General features: G+C 43.3%; 1 protein-coding gene and 1 long non-coding RNA gene across 3 annotated transcripts; one reads left to right on the top strand and one right to left on the bottom strand.

The window, feature by feature from the left end:
* Positions 1 to 914: 914 nt before the first annotated feature.
* Positions 915 to 6,548, bottom strand: LOC135486358 (uncharacterized). The gene is made up of 4 exons (XR_010446690.1): positions 6,493 to 6,548; positions 6,307 to 6,386; positions 1,976 to 3,979; positions 915 to 1,732 (listed from the first exon to the last, which is right to left on the bottom strand). It is a non-coding gene; the product is annotated as an uncharacterized LOC135486358 (long non-coding RNA).
* Positions 6,549 to 8,481: 1,933 nt separating this feature from the next.
* On the top strand, positions 8,482 to 17,517 carry LOC135487034 (ubiquitin-protein ligase E3C-like). 2 transcript variants are annotated; one of them, XM_064770318.1, is made up of 21 exons: positions 8,482 to 8,596; positions 8,926 to 8,979; positions 9,243 to 9,317; positions 9,591 to 9,722; positions 10,115 to 10,230; positions 10,410 to 10,727; positions 11,063 to 11,310; positions 11,523 to 11,656; positions 11,771 to 12,045; positions 12,214 to 12,368; positions 12,559 to 12,779; positions 13,026 to 13,130; positions 13,320 to 13,508; positions 13,743 to 13,884; positions 14,141 to 14,385; positions 14,560 to 14,684; positions 14,991 to 15,081; positions 15,347 to 15,445; positions 15,782 to 15,938; positions 16,219 to 16,349; positions 16,531 to 17,517. In XM_064770318.1, exons 1-21 carry the CDS (start codon positions 8,531 to 8,533, stop codon positions 16,699 to 16,701), a joined length of 3,249 nt encoding a protein of 1,082 aa, XP_064626388.1. In that variant the 5' UTR covers positions 8,482 to 8,530; the 3' UTR covers positions 16,702 to 17,517. The 2 variants fall into 2 exon arrangements, with proteins under 2 accessions (XP_064626388.1, XP_064626387.1); XM_064770317.1 differs by having other exon boundaries at positions 12,553 to 12,779.
* The last annotated feature ends 1,556 nt before the right edge of the window (positions 17,518 to 19,073 follow it).

Here is a 19,073-nt window from a genome sequence, read left to right as displayed (position 1 = left end):
AGGTGACGATTGCGGTTTACCAGTTACTCTAAGCACGGGTTACTCTGGGCAGAGATGGGGTGTCAGTGTCTCTCTCAAGAGCGTACAGCGGACTGTCTGCAGGATGTCTCATCCAATACTAAAGAGACAGGGTTTTTAGCACCTCTGTAGGGATAACCATTCATCATAAGGATAGGATACAACACAAGTTTGAATGTCCTGGAATAATTCGCGTCTCTCTACGAGACTAAATCGGACGCTCTGTAATGTCACATCCTTCGAACTCCAGGGACACATAGATACACACATTGAGCGACAGTTATTAAAACACACATTGAACGCCAGTTATTTTTAATGATCTCACTTTTCGAGAGTGTCCCCCACGCCGAGAGACCGAAGGACAAGAGACAAAGGCTGATAATGTGTTATTACGGATTGAAACGGGATGCAAATTAAGTTACGGTACAGACTCTGAGCTATTTCGTCCCTGTCCGCAGGCGTGAGGTATTTTGACGAGGAAGGTGCATTTGGTGTCGTTTGGTAAGTGCATAAATCTAACTTTTCGAGAGTGTCCCCCACGCTGAGAGACCGAAGGACAAGAGACAAAGCCTGATGATATGGCAACTTTTATTGGGCAAGTATGTAACATTTAGGCTACATGTACTACAAAACTTAGAATTAGTGGCCGGCATGCGGAATCAGAAAAAAGGAGTGGTCAGCACACTTACTGACCGAAGGACAAGAGACGAAGGTTATGATATGACAACATTTATTTGGCAAGTACATACAGTCATATGAATAATGCAAAACTTGGAATACAATAACACAACGTTGATACTGCTGACGCCGCTTGAGCCGCTTGAGCCGCTTGAGCCGCTTGAGCCGCTTGAGCCGCTTGAGCCGCTTGAGCCGCTTGAGCCGCTTGAGCAAGCGTGTCAAGGGATCAGATGTTGGGTCAGTGCGGGATGGAGGGTGGTGCACTGTGAGTGTCGATAAGGATGGGGGGGGGGGGCAAATGATAATAGCATAATAACAATTGAACAATGTACAAGTCATAAGTAACCGTGACCGCTTTCAAGGTGGCAAGAACTGATTGCTGACCAAAACAATGACATATCCTGTTAACACCAATGGAGCATTCTCTTGTACTGTATTTTAGCCCAAAACCGCCCAATCAAAATGGTGCAGAGACTCGACTGACGTTTAATGTCTTCAAGAGGAAATTGCTCTCAAAACTGATATGGGCCTATAGTATAAATAATATCCTACCTAAAATATAGGCCTTCTGTTAAATTAGGCCTGCCTTAAGAAAAAAGGAAGAAAACCTACAACCAATTCCTCTTGAAAACAATTATGTCAATAAGGCTCATCCATGCATCATTTGAGTAAAACAATGTAGAAACACATTTTTGCTGTGATCAAGAAATAGCTCCATTGTTGTAATGTTGCACTTCTTGTGCTGTGAAATAGCTCAGATATACGGTAAATGGATTGCCACATTGAAAACGGAACAAGAAATAGCAATATTCTGGATCAGCGAGTACATACATGAAGTGCTATTGATTTCAGGAATAAGCACACATTTTGCAAGGTTCACTTTTAACAGAGAGTAACAATGTTTGCTGTTTAATTTTCAGGGTCGAAAACAGGCGAGTGTCAACCCATTCTGAGCCAACAGCATGAATTACAACAAGAAAAAGGGTCAATTCCGTTGGGAAATGCTGTTCCCTGATCATGGCTCTTGACTATTGGTCTGGAATAGAAAGGGAAGATTTGTATACCAAGAAACATTGAAATATACAATTTAAGAAATTGAAGTATTTGATCATTTTTCATGACGTTTTTTTTTAAATCGTGGCACTATTAAGATGAATAAATTAAATTGAATTGTGAGGCAATGGTGGTAAACCTGCCTCGGGTTTGTCCCAATATCAGTCACATGATGACGGACCTAAAGCCTCATTTCATCAACTGTAGCCATGCTTATCTCATTTACCTCAATTGTGTTCCACAAATCTGGCATCCTAAATATTTATCTCTCAGAAGTGGCCTCGATCGCGTTGGCTCGATTCTTGGGACGGGAGAGCGAAATCACAGGAGATGGAGCAATCCACCTGAAAAAATTGGAGACAATTCGAATGCTGCTTCAGTTAACAATGGGCGATCTGTTCAGGAGACGTCTTTCAAATCGCCCATTGTTTCATAAACGAGACCTGGACAGACAGTTCCAGCTACTCTTCGCAGATTTCCTTCTTCCAATGCATACATCGCGTTTTGTCTCGACCACACTTGCACAGCTATTTACTTTAAGGTCACGTGCAGGTCTTATTGGTAATTGCTGGGGTGAAACATGGTACTGCGGGACAGACTTACATGTCCACAAAACGCAATGTCACTGCTGGACTGATTTACAAGTCCACAAAACGCAGAATCGGACATGGACATCATTACCCCAGCAAGAACCCAATGTAACCCCACAAATAGGGCCGTTTATAATGTTTAAGACACGTTTATACAATAACAACGCTGAAGCTATTGCCTGCAGTGACCTTGCTAATGATTTTTATGTGGGAGGGGCCAGGGACCGCGACTATTGATAAAGTCCTCACGATATTATATTCGTCAACAATGGGGCACAGACTTTCAGATATTTTCGTGACTGACCTATATTACCAGTACAGTCCAATATATATTTCTTTTTTTTGACTGACCTCTATTACCAGTACAGTCCAATATCATTCTATTCTTCGTGACTGACCTATATTACCAGTACAGTCCAATACATATTTCATTTTTCGTGACTGACCTATATTACCAGTACAGTCCAATATATAGTCTATTCTTCGTGACTGACCTATATTACCAGTACAGTCCAATATATATTTTATTTTTCGTGACTGACCTATATTACCAGTACAGTCCAAAGATACTATTTAGTCTGTATATTATTCTAGGGCTGGGGTGGGGGATGGGGAAACTCTCCAGTGACAAACTTTTTGATTGTCATTCTGGTAAAAAAAACACGTCCAAAGGGGAAATTTATTCTCATAACTTTTTACAATGCTTGAAAAAAAACTTTTAAAATGTTCATGTGGCGAGTCGCCACATGTACCGACTATACCTGTGGATCTAAATATATATATCATCATTGAAATCCTCAGAGAAATTAAACCAAGACAAAAAAGGGTTCCATGCCCTTGGGTTCCATGTACCGCGAACGATGCTAACGATAGGATTTAGCTGACAGGATTTGGCCACATGAACCCCTCCGTGTCCAGAAGACGCGGGGGTCGTCAGATCAATTTGAAACCGCCATGGACATCACTTCTTCCCCCTCACAAGTCGGTCGCGATGACCTCCATGTGCAAACCATTTTGGCTGTGGATGCTCCTGGTAACCCATGTCGCCTAACCAGACATAGCGCGCTGCCTGACTAGAAGTTACCGCCTCTGAGACCCAGGGTTGAGACACTGGGGTCTGCCCCTAGCTGACAGGTGGATGGAGATCCATATCATAGAGCATACCAACCGTACATAACCGGCTGGACTGGTACACCCTATCAGGCTCAGACTCCCCAACGAAGTCTATTGAGCGCAGCCGCAGCGCCAGTTAATATGGATGGATTTACGTCGTCAAATAACTGTCGACCTGATGAGCATTCGTTCACGGCACATAGAGTTTATCGGGGTTGGGGGCGAAGAGACAAGACCAGGAACTCCTATGGGGTCGCGGGCGCAATGCAACCCGAGGAACGAGATGCACCCAAAGTACAAACTCGAAAATAACTGGCTCATCCTTCGCCATAGGTGTCAAGTATGTACCACTTATACAGACAGGCGTCATTAACGTTGGGTAACACCTCACAAGGAGCAATACCAAGCATTTTCAAGACCTCATATTTAGCGAAAAGGTGTGACAACAATGATAATATATCAGATCCAATACCAGTCCCTTGACCAAACCCAACCATTTCTTGAAAGTTCAAAGGACGTCGGGGCTTCTGAAAGAAAAAGTATTGGCCATGACAGCTCGGTAGATAGATCGAAGTGATAGATGGGCTAACTGTCTATCTGAAAAGGGCGGGTAGCGAATTTTTTTTCCTGAACCTTTTGGGCACTATAGTGTACATTTGTACAGGGACTTTCAGCCAATCAGATTTCGACAAATACATGACGTCAGAATTCTTAGAAACTTTAGAGCAGTTGGTAGAGCGCTCGTCAAAAATGGCAGAATACGATGTTCGATCCAAAGGTCGCGAGTTCGAATCCGGTTGTGGACAACATTTTTCTTTTTCTTTTTTACACTTTAGATTTTATTTTTATAACGCCTTTCTTTTCCCTTGTTATTTAGATGTTAGATATTTGAGTTATTTCTGCTGCCTGCAACATACCTACAGAAAGGACAATAACAATAGCCCATCTCCAAGATCCAAGGGATAGTCCTTCAGATATCATATTGAGCATGAATATACAATGAGACTTGTCTCATGTGAATGGTCTTCCTACAGTAGGAATATGATTCTCTGCAATGAGACTTGTCTTTCGATACTGCCTCGTGTGTATGGTCTTCCTCCAGTGTATTTTTATACTGTATGCCTCAAATTTGATTAACAAGCACAAAACAATACAAGCTTACTTCTAAGTTTCATGATGACGCCTCGATGACGACACAGATTTATCGGATTCTGATTGGCTGAGAACCTGTGTACAAATGTAGAGTGTACTGCCCGAAAGATTCAGGAAAAAATTCGCGGGCGGGCGATTAAGCAGGCGCATACAGTTAGATATTAAAATGGTAACAAAATGGCCGAAATTTATCTTCCCACACCATCTTTATAAGAGCTATAGGTAAAACTCAATGGTGACCAGATTATTACTGCTCCCGAAAGACATTTTAAGTAGCCCAAGTCTTTTGTTGGCTGCTGCTTTGCTGCGACTTTCAGCAGCCTCCTACGACGGCACAAGGATATCATTGAAAGCCACCACGTGACCGCAGGGCCAATGCATTGGTGTCATTATTCACATTTATCATCTTCGTGACCACGCCAAAACATACTTAAAGGTGACATGCATGCATAAAAACCCCAAACGACCAAGTTAGAAAACACAAACGCCCGACCAACAAACGACAAACTGCACCTGAAACATGATAGACGACCAGCGACAGGTCTCACTTGACTGCACAAACACAAGTTCATTGACGAGACAGGTCACAGAGAAAGAAAAAAAGAAAAAATATTCCTCGAGCGGGTTCGAACTCGGAACCCTCGCCACTTCATCCTTTCCGTCTTTTCTAATTTTGTCGTTAGGGTTTTTATGCATGCATGTCAGCTTTAAAGGGACAACCTGGGCGTGGGATTTACCTGGCCAGGAGGATAAAACCTCTGCTTGTCACCATGCGCCTCCACTTATCTCAAATAACGATTTTCGCCAGTGTGCGAGGCAGTTTTGGACATGACCCATGAAAGTCAGGCAGGCCTAAGGTTATGCACTGTTTATTGCAGTTCAATGATGTATTTCAATTTTCCTGTTTGGACTGAGAAGTCACGGTTCTACTGGAAGCCATTTTTGTAGGAAAAACCACCATATCTCACGCCACAGTTGTCCATTTAATACCACTGAATACAAGAGGGGGTAGGCATATCACTAAACCATGGTCATTTCATAACACAGGCCTGGGAACAACTGGCAGGGTTTATTAAAGCTCTGAAGTTGGCAGCACAGAGGTGAAATGAGACGATTGGTAATTTCTGTCATGTCTTCATGTAAATGTCTCTGAACTACTTCGACTGTATGCCTTATCATTCTGATCCGGTCAAGGTCCTCATCATACATATCACATGTCACAGTATCAAGGGCTGATTGGTTCAGAGATAGAATGTGTTATGAGCACGTGACACATTGCACCAAGTACGTGGCGTGTGACGTCATAAAACATGGCAGACATGACCGATCGTCTCATTTTCTTGCTACCAGAACGATATAGTACCATAGATAGGGTATGGGCTAACAGTGTCCTCCTTTCAAAGGTCAGCTGAGCCGAGTGTGGAATTATTCAGAACAGCAGTGGCGGATTTAGGGGTACCGCATGAGTCATCCATCTTTGATATTTTTAGGGCACCTCTCCTCAAGAACCCTCCCCCTCATTTTCAGGATTGCACCTTTTGCTCTATCATGAGTTCTCATTGGTGGGGCAGCGCCCCCCCCCCCCCCCCCACCCCCGCTTCTTTCCCAAGTTCTGGATCCGCCACTGCTGCAGAGATGAGAAGTTTCAAAAGAATACATGTATGTGCGATAAAGGAAGTTTCGATAGAGAAAAATAACTCACCACGTGGTGTTCATGTCGTATCTTGTGATAAACCGGTTGGGCAGCATTGGGTGTGCTAGACAGGACAACGTGTCTGGCGTCTGCAAGAAATGAAAATGAAAAGATAAGATAAGATTGTACATTGTATCAGACAATAGTCGCAAAATTTGGGGAGAAAAAGTTGTGGAGAAATCAGGCTGAACTCACCAATATTGAACCAGTGCTTCGACTAGGCGTCGACACAACTGAACGCTTGTGTTCCCAAAACCGGTGTGTCATACCAAGAGCACAGTCAAATTCAACGGCTCGTATTGAGTAGGTTACGTCAGAGAGGTTACCAAACCACTCATCTATTCAAATTGTGATTTTCAATCAAATTCATTGACCCATACACGAAAATGCTCACGATTTAAAGCTGATTGGTCAAATACTGAGATCACGGTCGGGTGATAAGGAGTCGGACAACAAGTGACATAACTTCGCGGAAACTTGGCTTTTGTGGTATTTTCAAACGAGTCTACGTGACGTAACATGATTGTTGAAATTTATAACCAGTAGTATTCACACATGGCAAAACATTTTTAATTCAAGTTCAAGTTTTTTAACTCCCTATATATTATTTCCTAGCTAATCCCATTGTTTAGCCCGATAATCCCGCTAATTAGCATTCAGGGGCCTATGCCTGGAGAAGGCTAGCGCCATCGATCGATGCTTGCGCTATCTAAAGTTTCCAAAGTGAATGCATGAGGACAATCCATTTGTGTCGTATATCACTGGAAACGCCCGATTCCCCTGATTCTGCAGGATGTTAAATCGGGCATTTTATTTCTTTAAATAAATCATAAGCGTCGCATTTGCTCCTAGCTCTGTTCACCATCCCAAATGGCAATATTGCCAATTGGGCCGGACAATCACGAAAAACCCCAAATGTTATACATTTCGTCCTGAATAATTCTAAGACAAAGAAAACGTCCCCTTCTCGATTTACGTACTTTACTTCAAAAAAGTCAGTTTTAACACTACTGCACAAATATAGAGTGGTCTTAAAGTTCCATTTGGATAGAGATTTGACGGACTGATTTGGAAATTCATTCCAACCATGCAACTGCTTCAGAAATGAGAAATTGAGCTTCTGGGTGTCATGACATGCATGATGTGTCTTGCCTCTGCATTTTTGTACTCAGACATGTCAGAGGGTTTTAAACTTTCATATCATATCATTGAAGAAATAATTCATTCCAATCTACAAGTATATCAATCACATCATTTATTTAAAAATCGTCTGCTAGGACATACAGGACAACGTCGGTGGAGGCAGTTGTGACATTTCAATTTTCATTGCATAGAGATTTGACGGACTGATTTGGAAATTCATTCCAACCATGCAACTGTTTCAGAAATGAGAAAAAGCTCCTGGGTGTCATGACATGCATTCAATTATTATTTCACCACAAAGAGCTGCTTCTGTCAGCAGATATGAGACAGCTACCGGGGCGGGGACTCATACTTCTTTATGGGGCCTTATTGTTCAGCGTCTCCAAGGAATTCAATTTTTAGAGTCCAATGGGGTGGGGGGGGGGGGGGGTGGGGGGGGGCCTTCCCCCCAATGTACTGACTAAAACCTGTCACTTTGAGAGAACGGGGGAGGGGGTTTTGGGGACTCATCCCCCAATGTACTGGCTATATATGTCAGAAGGACGGGGGTTTGGGGGGGCTCCCCCATGTCAAACAGTTGTGTGAGTTCACTAGAGATTGCTCTTTACATATTATGCGGGCGGGGACTATTTCTTTATGGCGCCTTATGGTTCAGCGTCTCCAAGGAATTCTATTTTTAGAGTCCAATGGGGGGGGGGGGGTTAGGGGGCCTTCCCCCAATGTACTGGCTAAAACCTGTCACTTTCAGAGAACGGGGAGGGGGTTTGGGGGACTCATCCCCCAATGTACTGGCTAAATATGTCAGAAGGACGGGGGTTTGGGGGGCTCCCCAATGTCAAACAGTTGTGTGAGTTCACTAGAGCTTGCTCTTTACATATCGTTTTCCCTAAACAGCTTCTCTTCATTGGGTTGCTGCTCTTAGGGTTCTGCGACTCTTTACACTGGGTTGGGAAAGACCGGATACCGACACACTGGATCATATTCACGGTGTAAGTGGAACAAGTTCAATCAGAGTGGAAGAGTGTCAAGACCAACGACGACAACAATTCAGCAAAGAAAACAAAATTTTCGTCAGAAAAAGCTGTACAAAATGTTCAGTTTTGAGGGTGATTTTCGAAGAAAACCCCTCCAATCTTTGCGAGGAGCTAGTAGAAAGGTAGGTGCCTGACTAGAGTGGTTAGTTATTCAAAAATATTCATCAAAGTGACCAGAAAATAAAGTCCATTCCTGCACTGTCATGACTGTTCATGTATTGTTCCTGCCCCCTCTCCCCTGACTTGCATATTTTTATTTTTTAAAGTTTCTTTAATGTGTTTTTTTTAAATTCATCTTTAAGAAGGGAGATGTTATGTGTATGAAGCCACAGAGAACGCTGTGTCCGACCCTCGACGCGTTATTAATTGTTGTAAATAAAAGTTACGTCACTCATGATACGAACCAGCCGCACGTGATAATACCAGCTTGTCAATTTTTCTTACGTTTTAGGACCAGACAGCAGACCTTTTACTGAGGAACCAAAAAGAGAGGCAGAAACGCGAGGTAGGTATCATCAGAGATCCAAGAGGATTGCAGTGATGGGAGCAATTAGGGGTCAAGTTATATCCAGTTTGATTTCAGAATTCCTTCACCTCTATTTATATTTTATATGATTCAAGGAAGACAGAAATGGCCCCTGGCTTAGATAAAGACATTAACTAAAAGTTTAAGACAAAATTCACGATTCCATTTCTTCTTCATCTTTTATCATATTATCAATAATCGTTATGACGTGTAAACAATGAATTCTACCGTCGTCTTTTAAGGACCAAAGGAAGAGGCTGAGCAGTGCAATAAAGATCCAGTCATTCTACAGAGGTGCTACAACAAGGGCTTCACAGGTTGGTCACACTCCATGGCGACTTTGGACAAAATGTTTTAATCATTATATTCATTCAATTCTTTTGCAATGAGATCACTTGTGTCATTGTGATGTCATTTAAATTTGATCCAAATCGCAGATCTTTTAAAGGGGTTGAAATAACAAGGAATATAATAATAGTACATGTACAATATGTTAAACTAAGGTGAAAAGTCAGTTGTAATTCCACGTTCAACCACAGTCTCATGTGATTAGCATTGAACTGTTTATATCAGTTTGACACCCTTTTCAGAAAAATGTTGAAAGAGAAAGATTTGATGCTGTTTTCACCAAGACCCAGAGGAAGCAGACGTACATGGAACTCCACCTTTTGACAAAAAAGTTACTCTTCTTCTACTCAGATGCAACGGACAGCCAAAGATTGGTAAGCTCAATATGTATAGTATGTTAGTAGATCCCCTCTTCTCCTGTGTGGGAGGCAGTCTACCCCAATCAGGGCCAGCCTGCAGTGTCTCTGTTTATGTTGTATAAGAGGTGTCTATCTCAACCTACTGTCCTACTGTTTCTTGCCTCATTCCATGGACAGAGCGATCTAGAGTCAGGTAACTTATTGAAGAGATGAAACAACAGTGGTCTTTGTGAGGGTTGAACCCACGCCCTCCTGATAATAAGCCTGGTGCAGTCTAACCACATGTCACTTATCTCCCTGTTAGACCTTTCAGTTTGCCAAGTAACTCGGATCAATATCCTTTTCAGCCAGTCGCTCTGTTGAGTGTGACTGCTTTCATAGCGCTGTTCCTGGATGATCTTTTTCAGACAAACCTCTGCCAGATCATCTTGAAGCAGAGAGAGCTCATTCTCGGCACTATACAAGAGGAGCAGGGTGACAGTACACTATTCCAGATCAAACATCTACTTGTACTCTGTTGCAGGTATGTTGGAGATTTTTTGGCAGAACAGCATTGTTGTTGCGCACACTTGTTTCGGTTTCTGATTGAAGGCGCATGGGCTGGTAGGCTACTTGTTTCAAGATTCTAGTGAAAGTCATTGTAGGGATCATGACCAAATGCTGTTGCAGATCAAACTCATGACACCTTCCCTTAAATTTCAGGTATCTTGAAACCATTGCCAGTTCTTCTGCACCGCTGGCAGTGCCTATGCGGATGTTGGAGGTCTTCACAGACCCGCAGACCTATGCAAAACACGTTAAGGACCCTGGTGGAGGGACAGCGAAGCAGATAGTCGAACACATCATGGTTTATCTCGTGGGAAAAGGTTACCTGACAAGCCTTAGGAATATCTTGGAGTACCGGGTGCCCTCTGGCTTAGAGAGGAGCCCCAATCCCCCAGTTCCTGTGGCACATAATCTGTTTCTGCTCACAATAAAACCATTACAAATTGTGACGGAAAGTGCAGACCAAAACATAAGGTTAGTTTACATAACAAACAGCAGTAAATATTGTCTTTTTCCCTGTTATTGAATTTTTCTTCCAAGTTTTGTGAAGATTAATTTCATTCGGGCAGATAGTTGCTTGGCAAAGAAAGAAAAAGGGTTGGGAATGGTTGATAAGAGATAAATGGTTTCTTTTTAATGTGAAAAATGCTGGAAAAACCTTCATGTCTTACTGTAAAAAAATTTGTGACTGAAGACTTTGTGAATTCTGAAAATTAAAAAGGAATGTAATGGTATTTAACTCAAACACTGAACTTATCTGGAACTTCTTAGCATTTGTAATTAAACGAATATGTTGAATTTCTTTCCAGGAATATCATACTATGCAGTTTTTGTCGTGAATTCTTCTGCCAGGAGTACTCCGATCAAATCCATCAATTTCTAATCCCCGCCCTGGCAGCCATGACGGATGCGCCCTTTCCATTCATCGCCTTCCTCCACACTCTCTTGCCCGATATCATTGAGGACACGGAGCAGGGAGTCAAGACACCCACCCTCTCAGTACCAGCATCACCCTGGCTTCTCTATGCGGTACTCCAGCTTAGTAAGCCACATTTCGGTGAGTAAATGTTCCCATCGAGTAATTTGCGATTATTTTCAGCCCCAGAAATGAGTCATCCTTAGTTGGAAGGTCAGTGGAATTGACCAAAGAGTGCTCAGTTTGGTTTGATGGAGAATTGGTTGAGAATGCGTGGAAACTACCATTGGTGATGGGTGTTGCTATGGTCCTGTTGTCATGGTGTCTCCTTATAAAGCTTGTTTTCTCTGCAGATTCTCTGTCAGACGCTGATGTGATCAAGTACTTGCAAGTTCTGCAAGTGTTAACCAATGAGCTGCCCTCTCTGCAGTTACATCCTGATGATGAGGATTCTGATGATGAAGATGATAATCAAATGGACTGTGATGTAAGCAAGACAAATAATACTTTGAGTCAAAAATTGATGATTCTGAGGCAATTGATGACCTCTTTACACTGCTTAACTTAGTTCCTTGCCACATTTTAAGCATTTTAATTTCAGGACCTCTCTTTGACTGGACTTCCAGCAGTGAAAGAGGAATGTTTACGCTGCCTTGACGACCCCAAACTGATCCGATGCATGGTGTTAGCGGTGCAGAGAGACCCTCGACCCTCGACCGTGCTGGCTGTTTGTACGATCTGTCACACTCTCATGCAGAAACACAAGATCATCGTTCACAAAGCAAAATTATTGTATTCTCTCGCGTTTAATTCATCATTTATTCGGAATCTTTGGCAAATCTGTGTCTCGATGACTGCCAAGAATATCAACACAGGGTGAGTAATCAGGGGAGTTGCACCAAGATCCATTTTGGCTTATGATAACACTTACAATACTGTTTGGCTTGAAAAGTGTTGGAAGTTCTCAAATAATTGACAATCCACAGGAAATATGACTTTCGATTTGGTTCTCATATCTGAAGTGTGTTCTCTTCTCTGTTTCAGCTCGCACACAGCGCTCCTACAACTCCTGTCGCGAGGCCTCTCCATGACATTGGATGAAATGAACCGCATTGTTCCAGTTCTCTCTGTCTTCTGCTCCATGTTCTGTTCATCCATTCTCACGCTGCATGATGCCGAGTTCTTTGGAGAAAACGAAAGTGAGTCTCTCAACGGTCATTGTTACTCAATGAATCTCTGGTATCAATGTTTAAGTTGATGAATTTCGCACCTGTATGTGTCGTTAAGTATAATTCATACGTATCATTACTTTGTTTTAGTACCAAAGTTGTGGTGTCATTTTGTGCCTTTATTGATAGATTGTTCATTGTTTCTTTTATGAAGCTGCAGATTCTGCAACCAGATTACCATTTGCCATCCCCGAGTTGGTGGCCATTAGTCGGACTCTGCGAGATGCCTGCCTGGGTATCATTGAGTTGGCCCACCCAGACTCCAAGCCCACACTCACAGACGACTACAGGAAAGCATTCAAGAGCATCTGGGCCAATGATCTAGTCATGTCGCATAAGGAGTTGCAAAGTCAAACAGAAACCTGGGCTTATTTATTCAAGGTAGGTGTGATTTCTCTTGATTTAGGTTTCAGTAGATTCTATTATGTGAATTCTGTCATGGATTCCATACTGTAGATTGTACACTTTTGAAACGTCGCCTGCTCAGAATGTCGGAGAGATCAGGTCTGTTTGGTTTCACTGTGCTAACTTTGAAATGTTGGCTCAGTATGGATCACCCCTGTTTTGTGTATGAGGAGTAAATCCTGCCAGGTGTTCACTCATGATTGAGTGTGTCCTTTGTTCCAGGTGACCGTGCAGCTCGTCAAGCAGCTGTACGCCAGAGATCGACGGAAGTCCTTCTGCCCTGATGGTCACTGGTTGTCAAACAGAGTCAGTATACAGGCTGATAAGGTAAGCTTCTTCATAAAAGATCTTATGAATCCGTAACTTTCATGACAAAGGAGTCAAGTTAAAAAATCATCAGTTGGTTCAAGAAAAACACCTTTATGAGAGGAGGCAGAGTAACCACTGTGAGAACCTTGTAATGACCACGATATTTTACTGTCATATTGTGCTCAATTTTACCTCATCTTTCTTCAGCCCTCACAGTTATACTCTGCAACCAACAACGTGTTCGTCCACAGGAGATTTGGGGATCTGAGTATTTTGAATCGGAATCCTAACTTTAAGGTGGAAGACGAGGGTCCTCCGTTGTCGACGACTGAAGCTAGGAATCTCACCATCTTGACCGAGCTACCATTTGTGGTACCTTTCCATGAGCGCGTCAAAGTGAGTCGGCCCCTCTTGACTTTGAGACTGTAAGAAGGGGAGTAACACCTGCCTGTAGGGTACACCAGAGAAATGCAAATATTTGTTTGGGATCATACTTTGTATGTGTAGGGCACCTGTACAATTGCCCTACTTTACCTGTAATAGGCCTATTAGTGGCCCCCTTCTATTCAAATTGCTTCCTCCCTATAAAGTTAGCTCTCCTGGATGACATTCTTTTTCATCTCATTTCAGATTTTTCAGAAGCTCCTGTTGAAAGACAAACAGGAGAGCCAGAGCGAGATGCATGACTTCGGTAGCGGACAGGTCATTAATTGTATGATACGCAGGAATTACCTCTACGAGGATGCATTTGAGAAACTCTCCGTTGAAAATGGTAAGCAAGACTTTTGAAAAGTTAAAAAAATCATGTGTGGTTAACATGAATTTCAAAGAGTGAGTAGGATTGAGCACATTTGAGTCAACTGGCATAGGGTTGGTGATCAGAAATTACCTGAAACTTGTACAGATTCTTGATAGTGATACCTACATGTAAAATATTTTGTTGACCAGCCAGTCATATTCATGCTAATTTAGAACTCAAAGAATGACTTTGTATTCATATTTTATGAAATTGTAATTTGGTATTTCAGAGCCTAATCTCAAGTTACGGATGCGGGTCCAACTGGTGAACTTTGCCGGGCTTGATGAAGCTGGAATAGATGGGGGAGGAGTCTTCAGAGAGTTCTTGTCAGAATTATTGAAAACATCGTTTGATCCAAACCGAGGCTTCTTCAAAACGACGATGGAACGTTCAATGTATCCGAACCCACATGCTAACCTGATAGCCGATAACTTCACGGTGCATTACTTCTTCATGGGGAGGATTCTTGGGAAGGTAACGCATAGAAAGATAGGGAATTTCAGTGACAGATAAAAGTCAATGAACAAAGTATAGACTCCATTTTGACTCTTGGTGGAGCGAATCAGACACTACAACCATTACCTACTTAACTAACATGCACGTTTTCTCATCCATGTTCTCTATTAACATTTGAAACCTCGTTTCCAGGCCCTCTATGAGAACATGCTGGTTGAGTTACCCTTCGCTGCATTCTTCTTGTCTAAGATCTTGAGTCGGCACAGCGGTGATGTTGACATACATCATTTAGCTTCACTAGATCCAGAGGTCTACAAGTAAGTCACAACTTTTTCGTCCAGTGTACGTCAGTTGTTGGTTTTGAGTTTAAATCTCTGCCAACCATGTAGTGGATTTGGCAAGATGCTCTTGGTATAGCTGGGAATCATTCCCCCAATTTTCAACCTTGAACCAGGTGACTATAGTTGATTCAATGTATTGTTCATAGCGCTGACCATCGCCGGCCCAGGTGATTCTGTGTCCTCAGAGTTTTTAGAAATGGAGCAGCCTCCTATCTTTGGATACTAACGGTGTGGTTTCTACACTAAAGGCAGCGGTGCGTAATTCTTTGATGTGTCTTTCAGGAATCTGTTGTACCTGAAGAACTATGAAGGAGATGTGTCACAGCTTGAATTGGACTTCACCGTCACCAACAATGTTCTTGGTGAAACAGTGGTATGTGGCGTCTCTACTTCTATAACGGGGAGCAGTTCAGATACTCAATAAAGGATGGTTTTACTGGCAAGCAAGTCAGATACTGAATGAAGGACGATTTGTCATTGGGTTGAATTCTAATTTGGAGCAACTGGGCCCAGATTTTCTGGATTAAAATATGGCCAATTGTCTTTAGCCAATGATCTAAAGGCGAGCCTTATAAATATTTGATGAAGCTGATGAGCAAATTTGCATAGAATTTGAGATGTTTTGTTTACATTTCCAGCATGAAGAGTTGGTGCCAGGCGGACGAGATATTGCAGTGACCAGTTTAAACCGAATCGAGTACATTCACAGGGTAGCAGACTACAGGCTAAATAAGCAGGTAACATACAAACAAAAATAAGTTACTCAGTTTTGATTTCTGAAAATATGGACATTTTCAATGAATTCCTCATCAGTGAAGTTAGGCAGTACTAACATAGTTATTTCAGTGATACAAGTTATAATCCATCAAAGTTATACACGAGACCTGGCCCCTTGTTCCTTTCTGATGCAGTACTGTTATATCTCCTTGCTCCCTGTTACCACACTCACCATCACCACCCATGACGAAACTGCATGGTTTCAGGCCTGGGCTCTGTATTACTAACTCCACCACTCAATCAGCAGTCTTCCTGTTAGAAAAGCCATGATTTATTCTTCTATTCTACTATTCTAGATACGAGCCCAGTGTAATGCATTTCGCCAAGGCCTAGCAGACGTGATAAACCTTGAGTGGTTGAGGATGTTTGACCAGAACGAACTGCAAGTTCTCGTCTCGGGAGCTCACATTCCCGTTGATGTGGACGATCTCAAGCAACACACAAATTACTCTGGTAAGTCAAGTGTATGTTTTGGTTAGGTGTGTCTCGTGGTGGGTTTGATGCCTGGCATTGCCTCTACCTGGTACGTGTGGTGGGCTTGATACTCTACTCCCTGTGCTGGGCAAAGCAGAAGTCATCATACACTTCTTTTTCAAGGCCAAAGTTGGAGCCCAATACAAGACCTGTGACCAAAATGCTAAATGCTGGTCAAACTATTTACTAATGATCCACCCCCCCCTCCCTGCCAGTTTATGTGGTACAATTTAAAGGTAATACCCATTTGACTTTGCAGGTGGTTACAACACGGACCATCCCGTCATCAAAACCTTCTGGAAGATTGTCGGCGAGCTCACTGACCAGCAGAAGAGACACCTATTGCGATTTGTTACCAGCTGTTCTCGACCTCCACTGCTTGGCTTCAAGGTAAGCTGGAGAACAACACCATGGCTCTATTATAAGGTGGTAAACACTTTAAGATCGAAGCAAGATTGGCTTGACTTGTCATCTTAGGGAGTATAAAGTGTTGCATGGTACAAGATGGTTGGGGGACACAACCTACACAAACCAATGCCTCCCTTGCCTCATCTGATCTCCTCCCTTTCAGGAACTCTATCCAGCATTCTGTATCCACTATGGTGGCAGCGAGGGCGATCGTCTGCCCACGGCCAGTACCTGCATGAACCTACTCAAGCTGCCTGAGTTCAGGGATGAGGAGACCATGAGGAGTAAGCTGCTCTATGCTATCGAATCTGGTGCTGGCTTTGAACTAAGCTGATCCACATGTGGAATATGGTGCCAAAGTCGCTGTAGTCAGATCAACCTGTTGATTGTGCTAGATTTTACGCAACACAGCCATTACTTTCATGAACTTTCTCAAGCTCCCTCGTTCAGATGGAAGGAATAAGCTGTTCATTGAATCTGGTGCTAGGTATGAACATGGAAGATCAAAGCATGGAAGTCGGTAACTGACTTTGTTTGAGAATATCAAATACGGACTATGGTGCCAGAGATTGCTTGAGCTGATCAAGATGTTAAATTTGGTGCCAGAATTTGCTCAATGTGTGCATAGTCGAAAACATTTGGTGTGGGTGGGATAACATTGTTACCTCTCTTGCTGTGTGTGATGGAGTGGTCAGTCATACAAGGGTACTTGTACTTAAGATGGTTCTCAAACAGTACATAACAATTTTTTGGACTGTTAAAATGACCAACCTTGTTCACTTGAATCAACTCCTTGATGACGAGGCCAGCTTGTTGAACGCAGCAAAGGGTTGACTTGAGTGACTGCCATGTCTCATATTGGCTTGGTTTAGCTCTGTTGTTAGTAAATTGAATGCCTGACATACAGCCCGGCTGCTGTTGTCATGACCTGATCATTTGCAAACTTAAGCTAGGTGTACCAATCCCATTTGAACAAACCTAGAGCTACATAGGCCCTGTCTGTGACATACTCGCTCTGTCTATGTATTACTTGTCATTTTCTAACTGGGTAAAGTTTCTGGTCGGTTTCTGTAAATATGTCTAATTTAATGTCAAACTGTTGTTGCTCTTTTACTGATGAAGTTGAGAAGAAAGTGATCAACAATCATAATTAGGGTGTTAGTTTATTTGTTTTCAACATATTCGTACAACCACGTACGACTGTGGCTAAACGACGAAGTGGGGGGATGCGTAATGTGAAAGGAAAAGGATTGAAGAGCCCTACTCTGAGGGAAACCCAACTGAGGCATCGAGTAGGAAGTATGACCTGTCCAGGAACTGGACAACTTGTCCAATGTCTACTGCCTTGCACCACAACCAGTCAGTGACAATAAGGACCTCTTGGTGTGGCCAGGAGCGTCCCTACCATGTTGATTCTGTCTCGACTGCTGTCTCCTCCAAGCAGATTCGAAGCAAGTCAACGATCAAATTGTCCTCCCAAGCACATTCCAACCAGTCTACTCCTGTTACGGGTAGTTTCCTGACTAAAACAGCTCTGAGCAGATCATTGACCCTGTTGCATCCAAATAGTCAGCCAGCCAAGACAACAAAAGAGACCAAGAGGTTTCCTGGGTGACAAGTAACTTTCCAAAACACCCTGGGTACAGACAGATTGGGACCTTTTGGCATGGACAACGTGTACCTGGACTGCTGTCACATCCAAATGACTATTGGAGACACCTTTCTTATGGTCATACACAACCTACACTTTTGGCTTGGTGTGTCAGTTGAGACATCTGGACCCTTCTGTCTGCCGTAGAGCTTCTGTCTCACTGCATACTTGATGACAGGCCTTCACTGACACACAGGTTGTATGAGGACCCATCGGTTGGGTCAGCTAGAGACATCAGGACCCTTCTGTCTTTGGTAGAGTTTCTCTCTCACTGTGCACTTGAAGACAGGCCCTCCATGGCACACAGGTTGTATGAGGACCCATCGGTTGGGTTCGCTAGAGACATCAGGACCCTTCTGTCTCACTGTGTACTTGAAGACAGGCCTTCACTGCCACACAGGTTGTATGAGGACCCATCGGTTGGGTCAGCTGGAGACATCAGGACCCTTCTGTCTCACTGTGTACTTGAAGACAGGCCTTCACTGCCACACAGGTTGTATGAGGACCCATCAGTTGGGTTCGCTAGAGACATCAGGACCCTTCTGTCTCACCGTGTATATGAAGAAAGGCCCTCACTGGCACACAGGTTGTATGAGGACCCATCGGCTGGGTTCGCTAGAGACAGCAGGACCCTTCTGCCTTTGGTAGAGCTTCTGTCTCACTGTGCACTTGAAGACAGGCCTTCACTGCCACACAGGTTGTATGAGGACCCATCGGCTGGGTTCGCTAGAGACATCAGGACCCTTCTGCCTTTGGTAGAGCTTCTGTCTCAGTGTGCACTTGAAGACAGGCCTTCACTGCCACACAGGTTGTATGAGGACCCATTGGTTGGGGTCGCTAGAGACAGCAGGACCCTTCTGTCTCACAGTGCACTTGAAGACAGGCCCTCCATGGCACACAGGTTGTATGAAGACCCTTTGGTTGGGTCAGCTGGAGACATCAGGACAATCCTGCCTTTGGTAGAGTTTCTCTCTCACTGTGCACTTGAAGACAGGCCCTCCATGGCACACAGGTTGTATGAAGACCCTTTGGTTGGGTCAGCTGGAGACATCAGG

The sequence above is a fragment of the Lineus longissimus genome, chromosome 4 (assembly GCF_910592395.1).
Source record: "Lineus longissimus chromosome 4, tnLinLong1.2, whole genome shotgun sequence".
NCBI lineage: Eukaryota > Metazoa > Nemertea > Pilidiophora > Heteronemertea > Lineidae > Lineus > Lineus longissimus.
This window is presented reverse-complemented; position numbering and strand designations above follow the sequence as displayed.